Raw genomic sequence first — 20025 nt, 5'->3', positions numbered from 1 at the left:
GCTGGGAATAGTCCCAAGGTGGGAAGGAAGAGCTGGGACCACCAGCAGTGGGGCCTGTTCTACATCATCAGGAACACTGTCAGAAAGCATGCTAACAAACGGTAATTCTCATCAGACAGTTACCAAAAAAATTAAATAAATCAGAAGCCCAATGAAATATTTAGCTGCTCACTGAATTGAACCTCTCATGCCTGTAAATCAGTCTTTTACGTTAAGAACTGTGAATTGTTCAGTGTTTGCTTGGTGTTCCCAGGTTAAAGTACTGAAAGTAAGAGAAATGCAGCAACCTTCATTTCTCCCCTTCTCCAGGGAGACTCTGGCTTCAGTCTTACATTTCTTATTTTCAATACACAGAAAGGTTCTGAGCTACTAGTGCAGCATTACATTTTATTAAAAATCTGAAGATACTGAAAACTTAAATTTACTTTGAAAAAGTTGCAGTTTTTGGCAAGGGTATTTTACAATAATTATTAGTCACATATTTTGTCTTCAATGGCATCACGTTGACTTTCAATATTCATATATTTTTTTTCTCCTTATCACAGTCTAAGGACACAACTTATTTCTTTTTCACTGGAAGGGGTATTTTATGAAAAAACATTCAAGAAAGTAGGGATGCAAAAAGTGTAAAGTCAGAAGTTAACTCAATTTTTGTCTATTATGTACTACTATTAATGTGTCCAAAGGAAAACAAGGTGCAGGACACTTTCCTATCTTCATTAGAAAGTATTGGTTTGCTGAAAAGCAGAATCTGAGGTGCTGAAAACTACTATTAATAGCACATACACCAACAGTTAATTACTCAGAGCATTTTTAATAAATAGGCCAAAGGACATGTCAAAGGCACCCTTACCTCTGCCAACCACAAAAACTCATCAGGACAAAGAAAAAGCCTTACTGGCAGCCATGGATAGTTATTGTTAATTTGCAAGGATTTGCAAGCCAATAGTTTTGAAGTACATACATTCACAATCTGGTTATCTGACTGTTAAAAACAACATTTCAATACTTCTGGGTGAACTTGCTAATTTAAAGAGAACATAATTTCTGCAGAGATAAATGAACTAGCATGTAGTATATAATCTGAAGTTGAGAAATATCAGAAAGGTGGCAGAAAACCAACAAGTTCCAGAAGAACAGATTTAATGTTTAGACACTTTTGATAGCAATAGGTGTATTGAGGAAATAAGAGGAATGACAATCAAACAAAAAAGAACTTTCCAAATAAACATACTCTGAGTAATAATTATCTGAAAAGTCACAGTCTTGATTTTAAAACTTGTGTAAAGTTATTAAAATAGGACAGAACAACATCGGATTATCACACTATATCACCTAAAGAAAGAGGGTATGTCATTGCATAAAGAACACAAGCAATAAATTCTCTAGCATTCAGAACATTAGTTAACAGTATAAAAATAAACATGAGCTGCTATTTTTTTCCCCACATCAAATCCCTTCCAAAGTAGTTCTGTAACAGGTTCTGTAAATAACACGGCAAAAAGCAAAAAACCCAAGACTGACCACACTGACACCAGTGACATGCAAGACAGTTATGTAAACCATAATCCTCATCTTTTAACTGTCAAAGTCTAGTGTTGCCAACTGGAGTGTTCAACATAAATAAGGTTGCATACCTGAAATCAAATTCTCTGAGTTCACTGATCAGGTTCACAGTGTTGTGCCTCCTAAAACCTTTAAAAGCAATTGCACTAATCTGGGCCTCATGCTGCAGAGTACCCAACTTCCATCCATTCCCCTGCTTCTCTTGGGAGTCTCCTCTAGGCAGGCAGACGGCCAAGAAACTCTGTGAGGGGATGGAGAAAGGATCCGTGAAGGCAGGCAATTCTGAGAAATCAAGTTATAGGTATGCAATCTTATTTTTCTCTCTTAAATTGTTCCTTCAACTGAGGACCAGACTAGAAAGTAGCAGTTACCAAAAAAGAAAGGCCAGAGCAAAGATGTGCAGAAAGATTTGGCAAAATTTGGGAATTTCAGGTGACTTTTTTTTCTAATTCATCTAATAAAAAGACTGGAAGAGCAGGTAATGAGAAGTGCCACAGGCAAGAGTGTTATCTTCCTTACAAATCCCTGTAAATTATGCCACAACAATTCATTTTAAATAGATAATACTTTGGTTTGGCTGAACAGAAATTGATATCTTATCTCTAATTTCAAAGACCATCCCTGCCTACAGAAGAAGGAAGTTGTAGTAGGTCAAATATATGGTTCAGATAGCCCACTGGCCTGTTTCAAAGACACACACACTAAAAACAGAAGAGTAGCTTGCAATAGATCCCTGAGCATATGAACATAAACAAATAGAATATTCTACTAGCCTCCAATGATTTGCAGCTCAGGGAACTCTTGAGCTAGAAATAGTGTCTTTGCAGTTGGAAGTCCCCAAGTATCTCTCATCCAAAAGTAAGCCCACTTTCCTCTGAACCCAGGCAAACATCCACAATAATTTGTGACAAAGTTCCATGGCTTAGTTATCTTTACACAGGTTTATGAATTTGCTACCTGGCTAGTTTAATTTGTTAGTCCCTAGTTTTAGACTGGAAGAAATAGCAAGCTACCATTGCTTCCTCATTTTTTTCTTTAACCCTGATGATTTTTCAGACACCTACCAGTCATTTTTAACTCCATCATATTCCTGTCCATCTTTAAGAGCTTGAAAAGTACTATTCCACTTCATTGTTCTTCATACAGAAGTTGACTCATGCCTTTGATCATCCCTGTCACCTCTTCTCACCTTCTTTGCTGTCCTACACCCTTCAAAATGCATAAGGAGGACTACAACTACAGATATAAGTCTCTGATGCAGCCACATCTTGAATACAATAACTTCTGTTTCATTGTTCATTTTTTTCTTAATAATCTGCAACAATACATTTTCTATTTACTGCTATTCAGCAAGAGGACAATATTTTCTTTAATCTACTTACATATAGCCCCAGATCTACCACTGAATGGTAACAATAGAGGCCATCATTTTATGTTTAAAGCTAGTTATGTTTTCCTTCGATCACGTTGGTTTACATTACATCACCTGATAGATTATTACCAAGAATCCCAGTCTTGTAAGATCCTTCTGCAATCCATCACAATTGGCCTTTGTTTTTAACAATCCAAATAATTTGGTATTATCGGCAAACTTTGCAGACCATTATTTATCTTCAGTGCAAACAAGTGAACGTGTTAAGAAATACAGCTCCCAGCACATATTCTTGTAAGACCCCATTAGTGATCTCCCTTCACTGTGAAATCAACTGTTCACTCTTACCCTGTTTCTTATCTTCTAGCCAGTTATTAACCTGAGAACTTCCTCTTTTATCTCATGGTCACTTAGTTTCTTTTAGAGACTTTGATGGACTTAATTGAAAACCCAAGATCTTATCTACTGGATCTTCTATCAAAGGACTTTGATAGATTAATGAGACACCACTGTCCTTTACAGGAGCAAAACTTAATTCTCTTCCAGTGTGACAAAATAAAGTGTCCCCAATAATTTTATTATAACTTCTATTATTTATCTAGAACAGACATCATTCTTCTGTAATACTCAAGATGTATAAAAACATAACAAGGATGGATTTACATGGAAATTGAAAACCATGGGTGGGAGACACTCAGAAGTCTAGTCCTGCACCTAACAGTCATTAACCTGACAGAAGACATTTCAGGTTTATCCTACCAAATTAAGTTTCACGTCAGGCTCACTTAATTTATAATTTCATTTTTTGACTTGCCACAGAATATGACAAGTCAAACTAGGGCTTCCTCTGAGATACTACCATCAAAACCAGTGGTGGAACTCGAGTTCCAACTTCACTTATACTGGTCATCTTAGTGCAAAGCCAGTGGGAATTATTCAGTATATAAGGGATCTATAAGACTTTGAATGCATTCACGCACTACCAATCCATTATACTCTGATGTACCAGATAGCCAAGTTAGTTTTACATATCAGCCTTTGAAACAGATTGAATTCACAGCTAAAAGCTCTAATTTCAAAAGGCACAAGAAAGAAGAAACCTTAAATTCTGCTCCTCTTTATACACTGACAGCCTAAAAACATCCAGGGAACATCTATTTTAATAAAACAGACAAGTTCAGGTCACAGTCCTCCAGTCATCCCTACTGCTGGATCTAATTTCAGGGTTGGTCTTGTATCAAGCAGAAAGTTGGGCCAAATGAGCTCCAAGGGAAGCTTCCTACCCTGTCTATCTGTGACTCTATTCAGCTGTGACCATTTCTCTTTCTCAGCATGGCACTGGGCTCTTTTGACAGCTTAGGCCTATTGTCTTCCAGACAACACCTGGATGCAGTCTGTGGGACTGCGTGGGCCCCAAACTGGTCCTAACAGTCAGTATGACTGGCAGCATACTGTTCTGGAGGGGAAGAGGCTTTAGCCATATGGGTATGAGCTCTGCTGGGCAACTTGCTGACAGACCATGCTGTGACAGATTTTATTTATGAATGTAGAAGTAGCTTTAGTGATTCTTTTGAAGATATAGTGTAAATCTACAAAAAAAAATTCACACCTATGATGTGAAGTTTGTATCTGAAAAGAATATGTATTGCAGGGATTTTTCAATTCATTTCTCAACTAGTACTTTACATTTCAAAACATTAAATAGAATACTGCCTAATTAGTCCTTATAATACTTTATGAGGGAAAAAATAATTTGTAAGTGGAGGACACCTGACAGCAAGCATCAAACTGACATATGTCTTTTGCAATTTTGGAAACATCTGCAGGAAGTGTCAGGTGTCACCCAGTGACAGACCTGCACTTAGAACCCCAGAGTTCTTGGCTCGCAATCCCATTCAAACATCTTTCCCTGTCAAAGAACTGTAATTCCCTTACAAATTGACATCAATTTTGCAAATTAGTCATAAGTCAAATGTGACCAGAAAAGTAAACTGTTCATTGCTAAACTTCTACCTTAACTTTAAACTCTAGTCATACTTTTCTACTATTTTTTAAAATACATTCAGAAATTTTACAAATATGAAGTGAAGAAAAGTTCTCTGATCTCAATCAGCTTATGATAACACAGAACTGATTAGCTAAAAAACTAAGTTGAATGATTTACTGCTTAAGTATTGGAAACAGTCTACAGAAGTATTGTATGATAATGTATTTTACTTACCCCATTTTCGTTTTGTGAAATAGGCATCAGCACTAGGGTCATTGAAGTGTCTGCTCATCATCGTCTCTCCTCCAGCATGAAAATCATATGCAAACACAAGAGCTTAAAAATAGAAACATGTGACAATTACTAACTCAGACATATTTAGAAGAAAGTCTCAACACATCAGTTCAGAAAAAAAACAAAACAAAACACCGCAAAACTTACAGTGTTCTCCAAATGCTTTAGTGGTAAACACTTCACGCAAAGTTACTATATTTGAGTGCTGAATTTTTTTCCACATGTCAACCAATACCATGCACTTTGTGTTAACAAGACGAAAACCTAGAAAGGAACAAAACCCATGGTTTAAAATGCAGTGCTTTGGGGTAGAATTTTTTACTTTAACATTTCTTCTGAAACTACTGAAAAGCAACCAGACATTAAAATATAACTAGAATGCTTAGGAATGTTAGTCTTATTGAGACAAATCAATTTTTCTCACCATGTATCCTCCGAAGGCAATACGGCAGGTCATCTTTACTATTTACAGCTTTATAGCACGATGTAATGTACCCGAAATTGCTTGTTTTCTGTATCCGATTGGGCGGTGGCAGCGGTTCCAAAGGAAAGAGACTATGGTAGCTGTCCACTTCCGCAGGAACTGCTAAAATCAGTTTACACACAGAAACATATTAGGCACCGGTTGACTTTGAGAAAGTTATTACAGTAGCAGAGAAGATTAAACTGACTGTCATTGATATGTAAAATATTTGCATCATCTTTTAGATGCATGTAAAGTTAAAATCCACTATTTTTACTTTAATACCAATATATAGGTTCCTAGAAGAGACTCTACAGAACTAAAATAACCGTCTTCTGAAAAAGTTACACCAAGTAAAATCAACAGAATAGATGCACAGTTCCATCTGCCATTTTCTCATTTGCCTTAAAAATTCACCCTTTTGAATGACCTTTTCTTGGGTGTTTTTTTTCCCTGAACAGATTCATAAATAAACACCAATTTCCATACGGACTTCATCTCACCATAGGAATCTTGTTTTTATTACAAAGAAGCAAATCTGAATCCTATGTGTTTTCACACAGTGGTTTAGAAAACAGAGAGAGAGAGAGAGAGAGAGAGGGGTGCTGAAGGTTTACAGATCAGATTAAGAGATTACCCTTGCAAGAAGATAGATACTTCAACTTGATTAGTAAACTAAACTGCTTTTTTTTACTGTATCATATTAAAACACACATTTGAGAAGGATACTGTAACCAAAACCACAATCTGTTTAAATCAAGTTGAACACAGTCAATTCTAAATGCTCCAAAACCCAAATTACAATCAATAGTATATGCTTCACCTGCCTGACAACTAGTACAAAGCCCTCTCTGATATACCAGACAATTCACTTTAAAACAAACTCATTTTCTAGTTTATATACAGTCTTTGAAAATATATGCATCCTAATATGCATACTTTAAAGGAATACCTAATATGTACAAAGTAATACGATACTGTTCTTCTACAAGGCTTTGTTTTAATGATACTTTTCCCCTTTCTCAGCAATTTTAAGTATTCCCAACTATTAAAGAGTTTCAAAACAGAAGAAAATTACAGAAGAAAAAGAGAACAGATGCAAGAACAAATTTCATATTTCTGAAATACTTTAAATCTGTTTATCCACAGCCCGGGCTGATGATTAAGGCTTCAGGAAAAATTAAAAACAGGAGGTGGTTTTTTGCAAAATGTTGTTACTATTGTTGAATACGCATGGTTGCAGAACAGTATGATCACAGTTTAGTTTATCAGAAACACTTACTTACCAGGAATATCAGCCTGATCAATCTGAGCCATAGTTATTAAGTGTCTGTTGATCAGTTCCTGATGAACAAATTAAGTCAAGTTTTGTACATTAGAATTCAGCTTAACATTTTTGATAAGTTAGCAGTACACAGTCTTTGAAGTAGCAGCTACTTGTACTAAAATAGGGAGTTGATGCAAGTGTCTGGTGTGGGACAGGGTGGGAAGTGGGAGAACACCACTAGCTTAAAGTTAGTGACAAAACATATAAATTCTTGAAGGAAGGAGCTGCAGAAGACATCAGCTAGAGCTAGCATTGACAGAGGCACCTACTACAGTAAAGCTGAAATAAATAACAGTCATAACTAGACCTCAGAGAAGGGCTTATCAACTAAGACCTGCATATACTGTCAGTTCAGTGAAAGACTTTAAAACTGGATAGGATTGCGGCTTAAAGGAACGCTACATAAACTCATGCACACCAAAACAATACACAAGAAGTAAGAATATTTAGCTGAATAAGAAATCATGGCATGCAGATCAGATTGCAGTCACATTGTAACCTGCCCCCATCCTCTGTTGCAATCCATCCATTATAGGACTTGCTTTTTAAAATTCTCCACAAGGAAAATTGATTGCACAGATTTTAAGTGGTTATTTCTCTTCTACTGTTAGCTGTTTTCTAGTTTTTGCAAAAGATACGTGATTTTTCTTTGAATTCTCTATCATCTTACCTGTCTGAGCTCATCTGCCATGAAGAAAGAAGGTGCATTTGCTTTTGGCTGCATGTAAGCAACATGAGGTGCAGCTGGATGGTAAATGTGGTAGTTTGGAAATACCTGAAAACAAAATATTTTAACCAGCAGATTAAAATCCTTCAGGACAGGGAAATTGAAGGGGTTTGTCACCCTTTTAGTTTGAACTACTGAACTATGAAGTCTTCATGCACACTGCATGTTACAAATATACTGTCAGATACGTTGCAGTTTCCTTATGTGATATTCATTACTAATGATTTCAAGGGGGGGTGTGCACGTATGTACATAGTTATTTTAACATTTTTGCAACTCCCTTTCCCCTCCACTGTAAATGTAAGTTATTTAACCTGTCAAAAAAAAAAATTCTGAATTTTTGATGTTTTCTCATCATGCCTGTATCCACTGAGATATACATAAAATGCTTTCTTTCTATTGCTGTATAAAACAAAACTCTACACATAGGTAAATGAAAAATACATTAAAAAATTCTCTGGTCCTTAAACTTCAGTGATTTTGGAGAACAGTTACAACAATCAAAAGGCCAAATCTTCACAGAGGATAAGGGTTTCAGAGTGTTAAGAATAATCTATGTAGTATCAACCAATTCAGCATTTGGAAACTCCAGACACTTCCATATCAAAAGCAAACATACCATTCCTGTGAGAGGTGCTGGAGTAGTATCAGTGTAGAAGTATGTTGTTCCACCCACTGTTTCCTTCTGGATCACCTGGCCAGTAGATGGAGGCTGAGAGACAGCATTAGCGACAGAAGCAGAGGCACTAGTAGGCACCATATAGTTTGCTGGGTTGGGAGTATGACTTCTTCTTCGAGGAGCAGGAGATGTATGAGGAGTTATTTTGGGGGAATGAAGAGGAGAAGATCCTGCTGACAGTGACATTCCTTCAAGAAACACAAGAAGATTCTTGATCAAATCCTTGTCATCAAAAAAAGAAAAAAATAGCAATTTGAAAAAAAAACAAACCAAAACAAAAAAAAAAACACAACAAAACACCAAAACAAAAAAACAGCCATCACTACCAGTAATATTCTGAGCAGGTGAGATACTTAAGGATTGCTACATCTATATGAAGAGTTAAGAGGTAAACCATTAAGAGCAAGACTGAAGAGATACATTTTCCCGAAAAATCTTTGCTTAGTTCAGAGAGAAAAGGGCTTGTGAACTTATGATCTACACATAGAGAACTGGAATGAAAGAGGTAGAAGTAGTAGAAAGGGAGAGACAAATCAAAGTAATGTTTTGTCTAGAAGAGTTTATTAAACTGCGAAAAGATAAAATATTAATGACTACATGATAAGTGAATGTTTACATAAGTTATATGCGCAGTCAGTGGAGTTTGCCAAGCTGTAAATCACTTCACCTAATTATGTGTGTACCTTTTACTAGAACCAATTCCACAGCTGAGTATCAGAGTTAGTTCCCCAGTAACTACAGCACACAGCTAAGCAACACACAATATGCTACTTTTAATAATTTCAGGGGCTACATTATCTGTTTTCCTATAACTATTTTATTCACAAATCATCTGCCAAGAGATCTGTTCGATACACAAAGATAGGCAACATCCCTGAATATGGAGTCTGTTAGGCATTCATGCTGAGATTTTCAAATTTACTTAAAATTGTTTTATTGACTGGTGGTCACCCTCAACATTAGACAGGCAACTCAACCGAAACCTGAGAAGCTCAGCTTCTAAATGAAGTGCATCAGTGGGGGAAAAACAAGGGCAACTTTTTTTGCACACACACTTTTTAGTTACCAAAAAAAAAGAGTTTAGCTAGTTCAAGAGTCATTGTACACAGAATTCTCAGATATGCTCATTTATAAAAGTTTGGATGTCAAAGAGACCTTCCCGGGTGATGAAAAGTTTACCCGCCAGAGAACTCCTAGTATTACTAGTAGAAGATCCTAGATATCTAGGTATTCAGATTAACAAAGGAGAGAATCTATGAAACTTGGTTTTTGCACAGTTCAGATTGGGATGTCCTTTTTCCTCCTTAACTGTCAGAATTATATTAGTCACACTAAATTCTTTTTTTGAAAGGATAGAAAATACACAACTTTTATATTTAATGCTCTACAGAGAGCTGAGAATTCTTCTTGAAGAATTCAGTTAGTTAGTACGCAGACATTTGCTTAACCTAGCAAATAACTTGAGTAATAAAAACAAGAGCAACTTTTTTTTTTGCATACACATTTTTTAGTTACCAAAAAGAGTTACTGTAAGCAGAGTTCTCAATATGCATCATCAGTAATGTGTAGGAGTGTTTTTACACTCATGTCTTGTCTCTACAGTAGTTGCATACCACCTACATTCACTTTTTTTTCTTTTTTTAAACAAACCACAGAAGGGAATAATTTTAGTATTAACAGTTTAATCAGTAGTTGGAGAAAAAAATATTTTGAAGCTATATTATCTTAATGATATTAACAGAATATTTGTAGCCTTTCATTTAGCTCCAACGATTCAATGTTTTTGACATCTCACAAACTATGCATATAAATTCAGCACAATTACTACTTTTGTTCTTAAAGTGAATAGTGCACACAATATAAACAAGATTTTTTTAATGTAACTCATAAGAAAATCTTAACCCTTTCTCTTTAGTTGGGTCTCTCCAGTCATTTATTCTTTTTATAAAATATTAAAATAGAAAATAGAACAATATTTTTTTAAATAATTTTCATATTATTAAAGTCTAGACTTTTCTGAGCCAGAACTTTTCTTTGTATTAATATATATACATGCATGTATACACGTACCCTATAGATGAGCAATACTGTGGAATAACTTCTTGCTGATTAGTGTATTAACTTAATAAAATCTGAATTATACTAGGCACTTCTGATTGTTTAATTTTTAAAGTACTTCTGAATGGTAACATAAGTAGTCTCCTGAAAATCTGTTTACAAATCAACTGTACATTCATAAAACATTATGCACTGTGACAGCACTGGTTTATGCTACAAAAGAAAGTAAGTTTGCATTAAAGAAAAAGTTGCCTTGAGTGACTACCACTTAAATTTTTCAATAGTTACTGTACAGATGGTTACATTTTTAACAAAAGACTAAAACATTAATGCATTCTTAATCTACTGTGGGAAGAGAGCCATTTCAAAGGAAACAATATATTACTATTAATATTTGAAGGATGGCCAATTAAAACGGACATAAAACTGAAGCAGCTCTACAATCTGTGTCTATGATGCTCAAGGGATTGTCTTCATCTAGTGAAAGCTATTGACATGTCTTTTTCACCCTATTCCAATAAAACATTGTATTAACTGAAGTCCTTGCAAGCGTGTAATCTCTACCCAGACAGAAATAACTGGCTCCATGAAACTTTTCTTTCAATAAAACATTAAAATGCAGGAACCAGGAAAAAATAAACAGCAGCCTTCATATATACACTAATGAAAAATTAACCAAAGACTTCTCTACTTTAAACTAAATATTGTACATAGAAGACACTGTACTATAAATCTTATTTTAGAAAGGGAAGTGATGACCTGCAACCTTGCTAAAATTCTATTGTGACCTTCTACTGAAAGTTTCTCAGAATAAAAAAAATAAAAAAATCTATCACTAGATGTTCTTACTGATACAATTTCAAACAATTTCCACTAAGATTTACTTTTTCAAAAAGTTATTTCTGCCAAAGAATAGTTACAAATACAAGTCCTTAATGTCTTTGCTTGGGTATTAATGCAAAATTGAAATAAGAGGAAAACAGAGTTACACAAATCCTTTCAAGCACCCTTCCAGCTTGAGTTAGATGTGATTTTGGAAGGTCATTGACAGTTCAATGAAAATCATCTGCTGGGCAGAACATACTGGCTTCTCATTTGTCAATACACACACTAAGTTCAAGATATGAAAGAAGCTTGGCTGCAGTTTGGTTTTATACTACTAGAACAATATAGTACAAGTTACAAGAAATTTGCTGTTAGTGCTGTGGTGGGCACTGACAGGCTGAGGCAGCAAATATTCAAGGTGATAGATTCTTCTGAGAGACCTGCAATAAATTCTGCAGAGTCTAAATAAACAAGGAATAATAATTAGAAGCTTGATATCACACAAAAAAGAAAAAAATCCTTTTAATACAGTCGAAGTGATACATAGCTAAGTACTTCCTAAAGCAAGTAATTGGGTGCACAAACTCAAGCAGCTCTCACCAGCTTCATTAGTATTTCAGTTAAAATCTTACTAATATTAATATTTGATCACAACAAAATAGAATTAGAGGAAAATAAAGGAAAACGGCTGTATTAAAAGGTGAACATATATTCCTACTGACTCATACTGAAGGAAAAAGATGGCACTGAATATACGATGGTAACAACATGGTGAACATGGAGCCACCTTTCACAGAATTAGATATGCTGTTTTCAATAGCATAAAAAGCTATTCACATAAGGGCCTAAGAAAAAATGGGGTTTGAAAAATCTAATTACAAATTTTATATGTAACTACAGATAGATAGATAGATATCTACAGATAGATAGATAACTCTCATACAGGTGATCCTGACAAAAAAAATATAATTTTTAAGCTTCCCCTATGAGACATTTTGGTCTTCCCCTATATGGAAATGCCAAAAGGAGCATCAAGACAAACACCAAAAAGCCTGTTTCAAATTGTCCTTCTTAAGACTTATCTACCAGTAAAGGTGGCTCGCCATTCCTTCTCTCAGTGAACCTTAATACCCTTCGTGAAGAAGTCAAATATCATCTTGAAAGGTAAACTGCAAGGAGAAAGGGCTCCTTTCACTTCACAATTATTTACATTTTAAAAACCGTGTCATGGTATACAGCTGTCATGGTACCATACCAACATGGAAACACTTGTGGCATTTGAAGGTCTTTTCACAACATTCACAAGTAACCATACAGACTACCTACCTACACATCCCTGGAGCTCCTGCTGCTATTCTCATTTTAGGTAGAGAAAGAGGTCATATTTACATATCCTTCTTTATTGTTATATTTTCACTTCTTGTATTGTTTTTTATTTTTGAAGTTTCATTCTGACTGAGGAAAGGGAAGTAGCAGGCTTTGAAATTCATCTGAGACAGTGCTCAAAGGTATTTTACAAGATTAACACTTCTAATAAAGCTTTGCAGCACTCAACAAGTTTAAATTAAAAGGTAGGTTGTATTTTGAACCTGAGAATTCATACAGGTAAACAGGAGCAAAGAAAGGGCATCAAGCATGAACTCTCACTAAGGACTCAGTGCCTACAGTTTTCAGATTCAATGAGAGTTTACAACTTAGTGAAGCAGGATTTCATTAAGCTCATGTGTATGCAAATTAGCTGACCTACAATATAAATACTTTTAAAAGGCCTACAAGTTTTGCCTACAAATTTACCCACCTACAAGCATATCCCTATGCCTCTAAGGCTTGTAACACATTCAGAGGTCAAAAATGAAGCACTTAACATTTCATCACCTTAATGTTCTGTACTTTAGAGATACTGTAGACTACTAGGTACATTTTGAGGAATGACAATCAAAGTAAATAATAAAACTAGACTATTTCATGAACGTAAAGCAGCATCCTTAAATTCATTAAATATCTGTTTTTATTATAAGCTTTCTATCAGGCCATTAGCATTGTAACTGTATATTTCCAAGTTAGTTAAATTTGCTTAACTCCCTAAATCATTTTAGGGTCATCAGCTTTTCCCCCTCATTTTTTTTTTTTTGAAAAAAACCCAACTTTACAGTCTCTTTGCCGCCTTCCTTTCTTGTAATATTCTGTAATGACTGTGGAACTTCCTCTGCAGAATGCTGCACCATACTTGATACAGGAGGTCAGAACAAACTCTTGGGGCCTTAGGCCACTCAAAACCACTTTAAGTTGAACTGCTCCATTTCCAACTGGGTCATGAGCTCTGAGAACTACACCCTTGTAGCCAGTCATGAATGGAGATGTGTCAGTTGGACACAAGTGCATCACCTTTGCAGTCCTGGCTCCTAAGCCTGCAGGTCCAGACTGGCAGCACAAATGGGATCTCTTACATTCTGCATAAGCTCAGAGACTACCTTGGACTAAATACTGTCATTTCCATCGATGACAAAGGCATCACTCTCTAGCTATAACAAAGCTTAAGCATAAACAAGCCAGGCAAAGATTTTCTCTTCTGGGGACTATACATCTGTTCTCTCTCAAATTTAACACAACAACGATGTCTTGTAATTTTGATGCCATTTATTTCTTTCATACGCTTTATTGCATATTTTAATGGCGCTATTACTCTGACCCCACTACACAGAACTGGGTAAGATAAGCTTGTTAGCAAAATTACTATTGTAAGACTGTCAACAACTCACTACATTTCTCATACAAATGATAAACAGGATGTGTTTGCTAGCAAGAGAATATAAGGAGCAAAAATAGGGTATTGTCCCGGGGAGCTTAAGAAAGTTTGGAGATGGTGAAGGAGATCTGTTCAAAGTTCTTCAACAGGACAATTTTCTCCAGCTATTTGCGTGAGGTACATTTTATTTCACACTGTTTTCGTATTCTATTAAAGGCTGCCAAGATGAAGACTAGCTCTGTGTTGAGAATATGCTAGGAAGCACTTAGATAGGTAAATACATGTAAAAGTTGGAGTAACCTTCTTCCATGCTACACCCTAATGGATATGTCAGATGTGGATAAAACACGTTATCTATTAAAGTATAGTAGGTTTCAGTTGTCATTTTTTCCACTATTTCTGCAGTGCTGTTGATAAGTCAGGTGGAACAAATATTTTCCAGGGACAATCAATTTTGTGAACAGTTATCTATGAAATACTAGATGTCAAAAGTGGTTTTGATTTACACCTACCTTTAGGGAAATCTCAGAAATTAGATATGTGAAAGAACTCACATTTTTCCATCCTCAAGAGGGAAATCAAAGGATTGTTCTCATCATTTACTTTGTTATGGGTGAATTAAACTATGGAACTTTTTAGAAACTATTTCTACTATATTTCCTTATTTCTTACGAAATATTAATTTCCTCCAGTACCCTGTAAACTACTATAAGTAATCTTAATCTTATGCCAATACTTATATCTCACACATGTTTCCTGAAAGTTATTCTACTGGAAAATAAACATCATTTACCTGGAAGGAGACTTATCTTTATTTAAAGGAAAATTCTTATGAACTCATTATAAGGGTTTCATTTAAATTTGTTTTCACTTGTTGAAAGCTAACAGATCCCGACAATAATTTCTAGTAACAACTTCAGAACATTTTTAAATATTTTTAAATTTTATTATCCAGTATGACCTAAATGGTGAAGTTTCACCACACGTAAATACTGCTTTCTTATTTAAGAGCCTGATCTTTTAGAAAGAGCACCTTCTAACTCACCTTGAGATGACAGAAGTTTTTGTGCATGTATACTATTGACAGCTAAACCATTTAAATAAAAATAAATGCGTATTAATATTATTTACACAGGACACTTGAGGTCAGAGAATTCTGCACTCAGTGTAGAGAAAGAAGCTTACAGAGAAATTCAGAGCACCCACCCCAGATCCCTACTCTGAACTATATTCTCTTTTTAATTATACAATAAGAGCAGGGAAACAAGCCAGCTTTGCCTGAAGTTAGCCCATCCCTATCATCCATAAACAAACAATAGTATTTGAACCTAGATAGTTTTCAGCATTGGCATCTATATTTCTAGGAGCTCAAATTGTTGTGAGAACTTCTTTCATCAGTGTTACTTATCCTTTCAAGTATTACTTACAGATAGCAAAGAAATTGGACTGTGAAGGATCCCTCTGAGACCCCACTGGACACTTTCCAAAAGTAGATCATTTTACTGTATTCTATTTAATCCTTTATACACTTTTCAATCCAGGTGACAAGGCTGAGAGGCATATAAACACAACAGTTTTCCAATAAGACTGTACAGCACAATATAGTATGAATCAGACACAGTACTGCAACATGTTCATTTGGTCAGTAGAAGCGTCAATCACTTTTCTAGCCTGTTCCAATAGTTATAACATGCAAGCTAAGTGCTGGCTTCTCTCAGGCTGACACTGAGATTTACCCCCTGGCATCAGGAAATATTGAAGTTCAGCTTAATAGATGGTAATTGCAAATACTGGTTTAAAAACCCAAACATTTACAATATTTGCCCCTCTGCCTCTTGCCAGCTACCTAATGCTTCTTGTCAGTCTTAAGAGACTGCCAAAAATTTAAGTACATACAGAAGCTTACTAAAGGATCTGCAATGTGTAATAACCAGATCTGCTGATGGTTATATCTTAAAACTATTTAATTTTCTTAAAAAAAAAAAAATAGAATTAAGCTAACTTTTTAAGATCAGAAGTCCAAAAGATGCACAAAGAGTTTGATCTTTGTAAGTGTTAAAAAAAAATAAAATCTAGTCACTCAGAATCATATGACTGCACGGAACACATTTCAGTAAATTTGAGAAGTGGGAAATAATCTTAGATTGTTTTTAAAAGTAAGATTACATATGACATACAATAACAATTAACACTATTTTGCAAGGCAATTTATTTCTAGAATAAGCTCATCTTCTAATTTTGTTTTTCATCAAGATTTTTAAGTCCTCATATACTCACTAACATTGAAAAGAATTACTTCTAGGTTACATTCTCTAGAATCAATTCAAAAGAGCAGATCTGTGTGTTGTAATCAGAGCATGTATTCACTGTAGACTGCAGTGCATTTCTAGGCAAGGAATAGTTTAAATCATCTTCAGGTACTGCTCTGGCAAGGACTGCAGAGAGTTTAGCATGTGATAATCCAGCACCTCTTTTCCCCAAAAAGGGCTGAGCAAATTAAGCTGAGTTAATTTCAGTGCAACTGTGGCTGAACAGATTTCATAGCCTGTAGGGCGATTTCTATGCTACTGGAAGATAAATCCCAAGCCGCTGCACTTTCTTATGCTTGAAGATCATCTTAAAATTAAGATCTAAACTGGGAGGTGGCTACATTTATAGCTGATAAACCTGATTACTATTTAATAGTAACAGTAATAGTCAGGGTTATATCTGACATTAAATTAAAAGAAGCAACTGTACTGCAAATCATTACTCTCAACTTACCTGGTGCTAGCCCAGCAGTAGCAGGACTTCCCATGGAGGGGTGAGAGAACAAGGCTTGAGAGAAGGCAGACATACTTGACTGGGATACATTACTCAACCTGGAGGTTGATCCTCCTTTAGGAATAAACTCACTTGCAGAAGGATTTGGTGTCTGTTTAAAAACAAACGTAAATCAAATGTTTATTTTAAAGGTGAAGAGATGGACAGTGCCTATTTGGTAGAAAATACTTTCTAGGCAAGCCTACCAAGTGCAGGGGATATTTTTAAGTTACATACAGCTTGCTGACAAGAACAGCAGATACTGGAAGCTGGTCTGCATGAACAAATTTAAACGTGTTTCTAGCTTACACCTGAAGTAGCATTAGCAAGCTTTGCATATGAACAGCTGACGTATGAGTTCATACAAACACTTTGCAAAAGGCTTTCCACACACATTATAAAGTTGGAGAACAGACTTGACACTAAGAAAACCTTGCCACTGCTGCACAAACTGTTTCTACATGACTTCAGAGATTTCATCTCAAACTAAGTAGCAGTTTCAAATTAAAGTAGTAAAAATGATTCCTACTAAGAAGTCATCCCTGCCTCTATTTCAAATAGGCCTATATGTTCCTTTTTTGTGAAGTTAACTTCTGTTTTAATTATCTATTCCATTTTTGTAGCATCTTTAATAATGAGGTTTAATTTGGTACCACAGAAACAAATAGTAGCAGAGCAACCATATGTCAATTTGTTTTTCATAACTTTATTTGAATACTTCAGCCAAATATCATAGTACTAATATATTTCAAAGCACTGGAAAAGAAAAAGGATTCTAAAAGCTGTAAAATTAAAGACGATGTTCAGGTTTAAAAGCAAATAGTAAGAATATTCCCCCTTTAATCAGACAGTAAATTTTACCTGCTAACTACCTTATAATGTTAGGCATTCTGTATGTGCATGTGTCTGAATTACCAAAGAACAGCTATAACCAATTATGTAGACTGGTAAAATAAAACACTTAGGTTTACACAGGTAAAAAGTTCATACGAATTTTAGAACTCTTCAGTCACATACAGTTAAGGAAAACTTGCTAAGATATGCACTAATGCAGCAAAACAAATGGTAAGTTGCATTATAGAGACTGAAAACAAATAACTGACACATTTAAACTCAAAGGTAATATTCTGGACTTATCTGAATTTTAGGTACAGGAATAACTAAGATAATGGTGTTCCTCTAGATAAAATCTGGCATGCAACCATTCAGCCACATCTGCACTGAAACTGGAGAATATGACAGAGGTGGTAAAGAGCCAAGCAGAATTCATCCAAAGAGAGATACACCTGAAAAGTCATCATCAAACAAAGCAACTGGGAGGGCAAGGGACAGGGTTTGTAGCATCTTCCTAAAAGCACATGATTTCAAAGAACTACATGAGATCCACCTTTTCCCACTGCTAAAACCAGTCATAACACATCCACAGCTCTACCACACCTAACTACTGTGTCAACCAGGGGGCACAGGCAGGACTTGGCAAAAAATCTGAAGCATGCAAGTGGAGAGAAAGACATCTCCTGGAAGATAACCTCAGCCTTTCCTAGAGCAACTGAGAGAGTTCCCCAAATCCCATCCATACCATTCTGGCTAAACTCTTACCACTCTCACCAACTGATTCAATCAATGACTAGAGCACATGGCTGCTTTTCATTTCTAAATGCATTTTGCAAGTTTTCATAGACCAGTTTTGGTCTCTAAAACAGTTACTTACATATCCATCATAATTTTAAAATGAAGCTGCTTCAGAACTTCACTTTAACTGACAGGTGTTTTAGTTTATCCAGGTGAAAAAATTAAACCCAGGAATCTGCTAGAGCAGTTTGGGTTTATGCTGTAGAATTATGCACAGTGGGTCAAGCCTGATGGAAATTCATTTTGTTATATTTTTTGGTGGCACAATTCAGGATCAGAATCAAAGACTGGTAAGATTAAGTTGTTTCTGTATAACTTTGACAAAAGCATTTTATATGAGTAAACAGCTGTGATTTGCACAGCTCAAACCTTTATTATAAAAGCCTGTTTTACTTCTCCATCATGTTACAAACATTAAGCTGTAATCAAAGACTTTCCCTACTAGTAAAAAAAGTGATTTAAATTTGGCTTCCAATTTTAAAAAACCCTTGCACATTCAGGCTATTTTCTAAATACAGAAAAATACCTGAGCTCCACAGCCACCAGCCAGAATAAACTAATCATAAGCTAGTACAACAAAATTTAATAATTTGTGGTCAAAACTAGTCAATACTTTCTCATAAAATGTGAAGCTTAAGCCCCAAGCTACATTTAAATACATGACATCTGTGTGAAGATGCAGTTCTTAAAATGTTTCCAAAGGCACGCAAGGTTTTTATCTGAGGTAAAACACTAATTTTTCTGCATACATTTTGTTTCCAACAAAATAATAAAAAAATATAGCCCAAACACATCCATAGCATGTAGTCTAAAATAAGTGACTAAACTAGACTAAGTGAGGGAATGGAATATTACTATTAGTTCTTTAACATTTAATCTTTTCATTATTTTTCAAACCTTGTAGACAACCTAATCTCACCAATAAACACGCAAATATGCCAAAATTAGGAAGGCACGTTCTTAATGGGCAATGATTCAAAAAGTTATGTTCTTAGTCTGGAAAAATATCTTACTTTCACTCTGGCAACTCATAATACAAAGCGTATAATCCAGTGTTAGCTTTACATCTGAATAAATGTAAAGATTTAAAATCTCTCTAAAAGGGGACTACGCTTTAAAATCCTACAGGGCATTTTTACAGTTTTTCTGTTAGAATCTTATCAAACCTCCCAAAATGAAGTTGAGTAAGAAAAGGTTTAATTTTTATAAGAATTAAAATAATCTATATCTAATTAGTGAAAAACATTTTCTTCATTCTGTATTATGTTTAAATTTCCTGCAAGCATGGCTTTAAAACAAATTTCACTTAGTCATTACTTACTCATCTCAGGGTAAAGGAACTTATTCATGCTATACCAGGCTTCAAGTTTGGAGTCCAAGTAAATCAAGATTGGTAAAAAACGTAGAGAAAACAGGTATTGAAGACTTTTAATAAACCTTGGGAGTAATTAAAATAATGGAGATGCAAGAAATACTTAGAGGACATGTAATGAATTATGCAATACTGTGATGTTAAAAACAAAAGCAGAGAATGCACTTTCTAAAGC

At 35.2% G+C, this 20025-nt stretch overlaps 1 protein-coding gene across 7 annotated transcripts in view; it reads right to left on the bottom strand.

The window, feature by feature from the left end:
- Positions 1-20025, bottom strand: part of PAN3 (poly(A) specific ribonuclease subunit PAN3) — an 88090-nt gene that overhangs the window by 25544 nt on the left and 42521 nt on the right. For all 7 annotated transcript variants that reach the window (XM_042793163.1, XM_042793160.1, XM_042793158.1 and 4 more), the window contains 7 exons: positions 16808-16958; positions 8356-8603; positions 7680-7784; positions 6969-7026; positions 5644-5805; positions 5367-5483; positions 5160-5261 (listed from right to left, as the gene is read on the bottom strand). In XM_042793163.1, coding sequence (XP_042649097.1) covers positions 5160-5261; positions 5367-5483; positions 5644-5805; positions 6969-7026; positions 7680-7784; positions 8356-8603; positions 16808-16958 — 943 coding nt within the window. The remainder of the gene's footprint in view (positions 1-5159; positions 5262-5366; positions 5484-5643; positions 5806-6968; positions 7027-7679; positions 7785-8355; positions 8604-16807; positions 16959-20025) is intronic.

This window comes from Tyto alba, unplaced genomic scaffold (genome assembly GCF_018691265.1).
Source record: "Tyto alba isolate M040663 unplaced genomic scaffold, T.alba_DEE_v4.0 Super-Scaffold_2, whole genome shotgun sequence".
NCBI lineage: Eukaryota > Metazoa > Chordata > Aves > Strigiformes > Tytonidae > Tyto > Tyto alba.
Note: the sequence above shows the minus strand (reverse complement) of the source record. Positions and strands in the feature narration are given on the sequence as shown.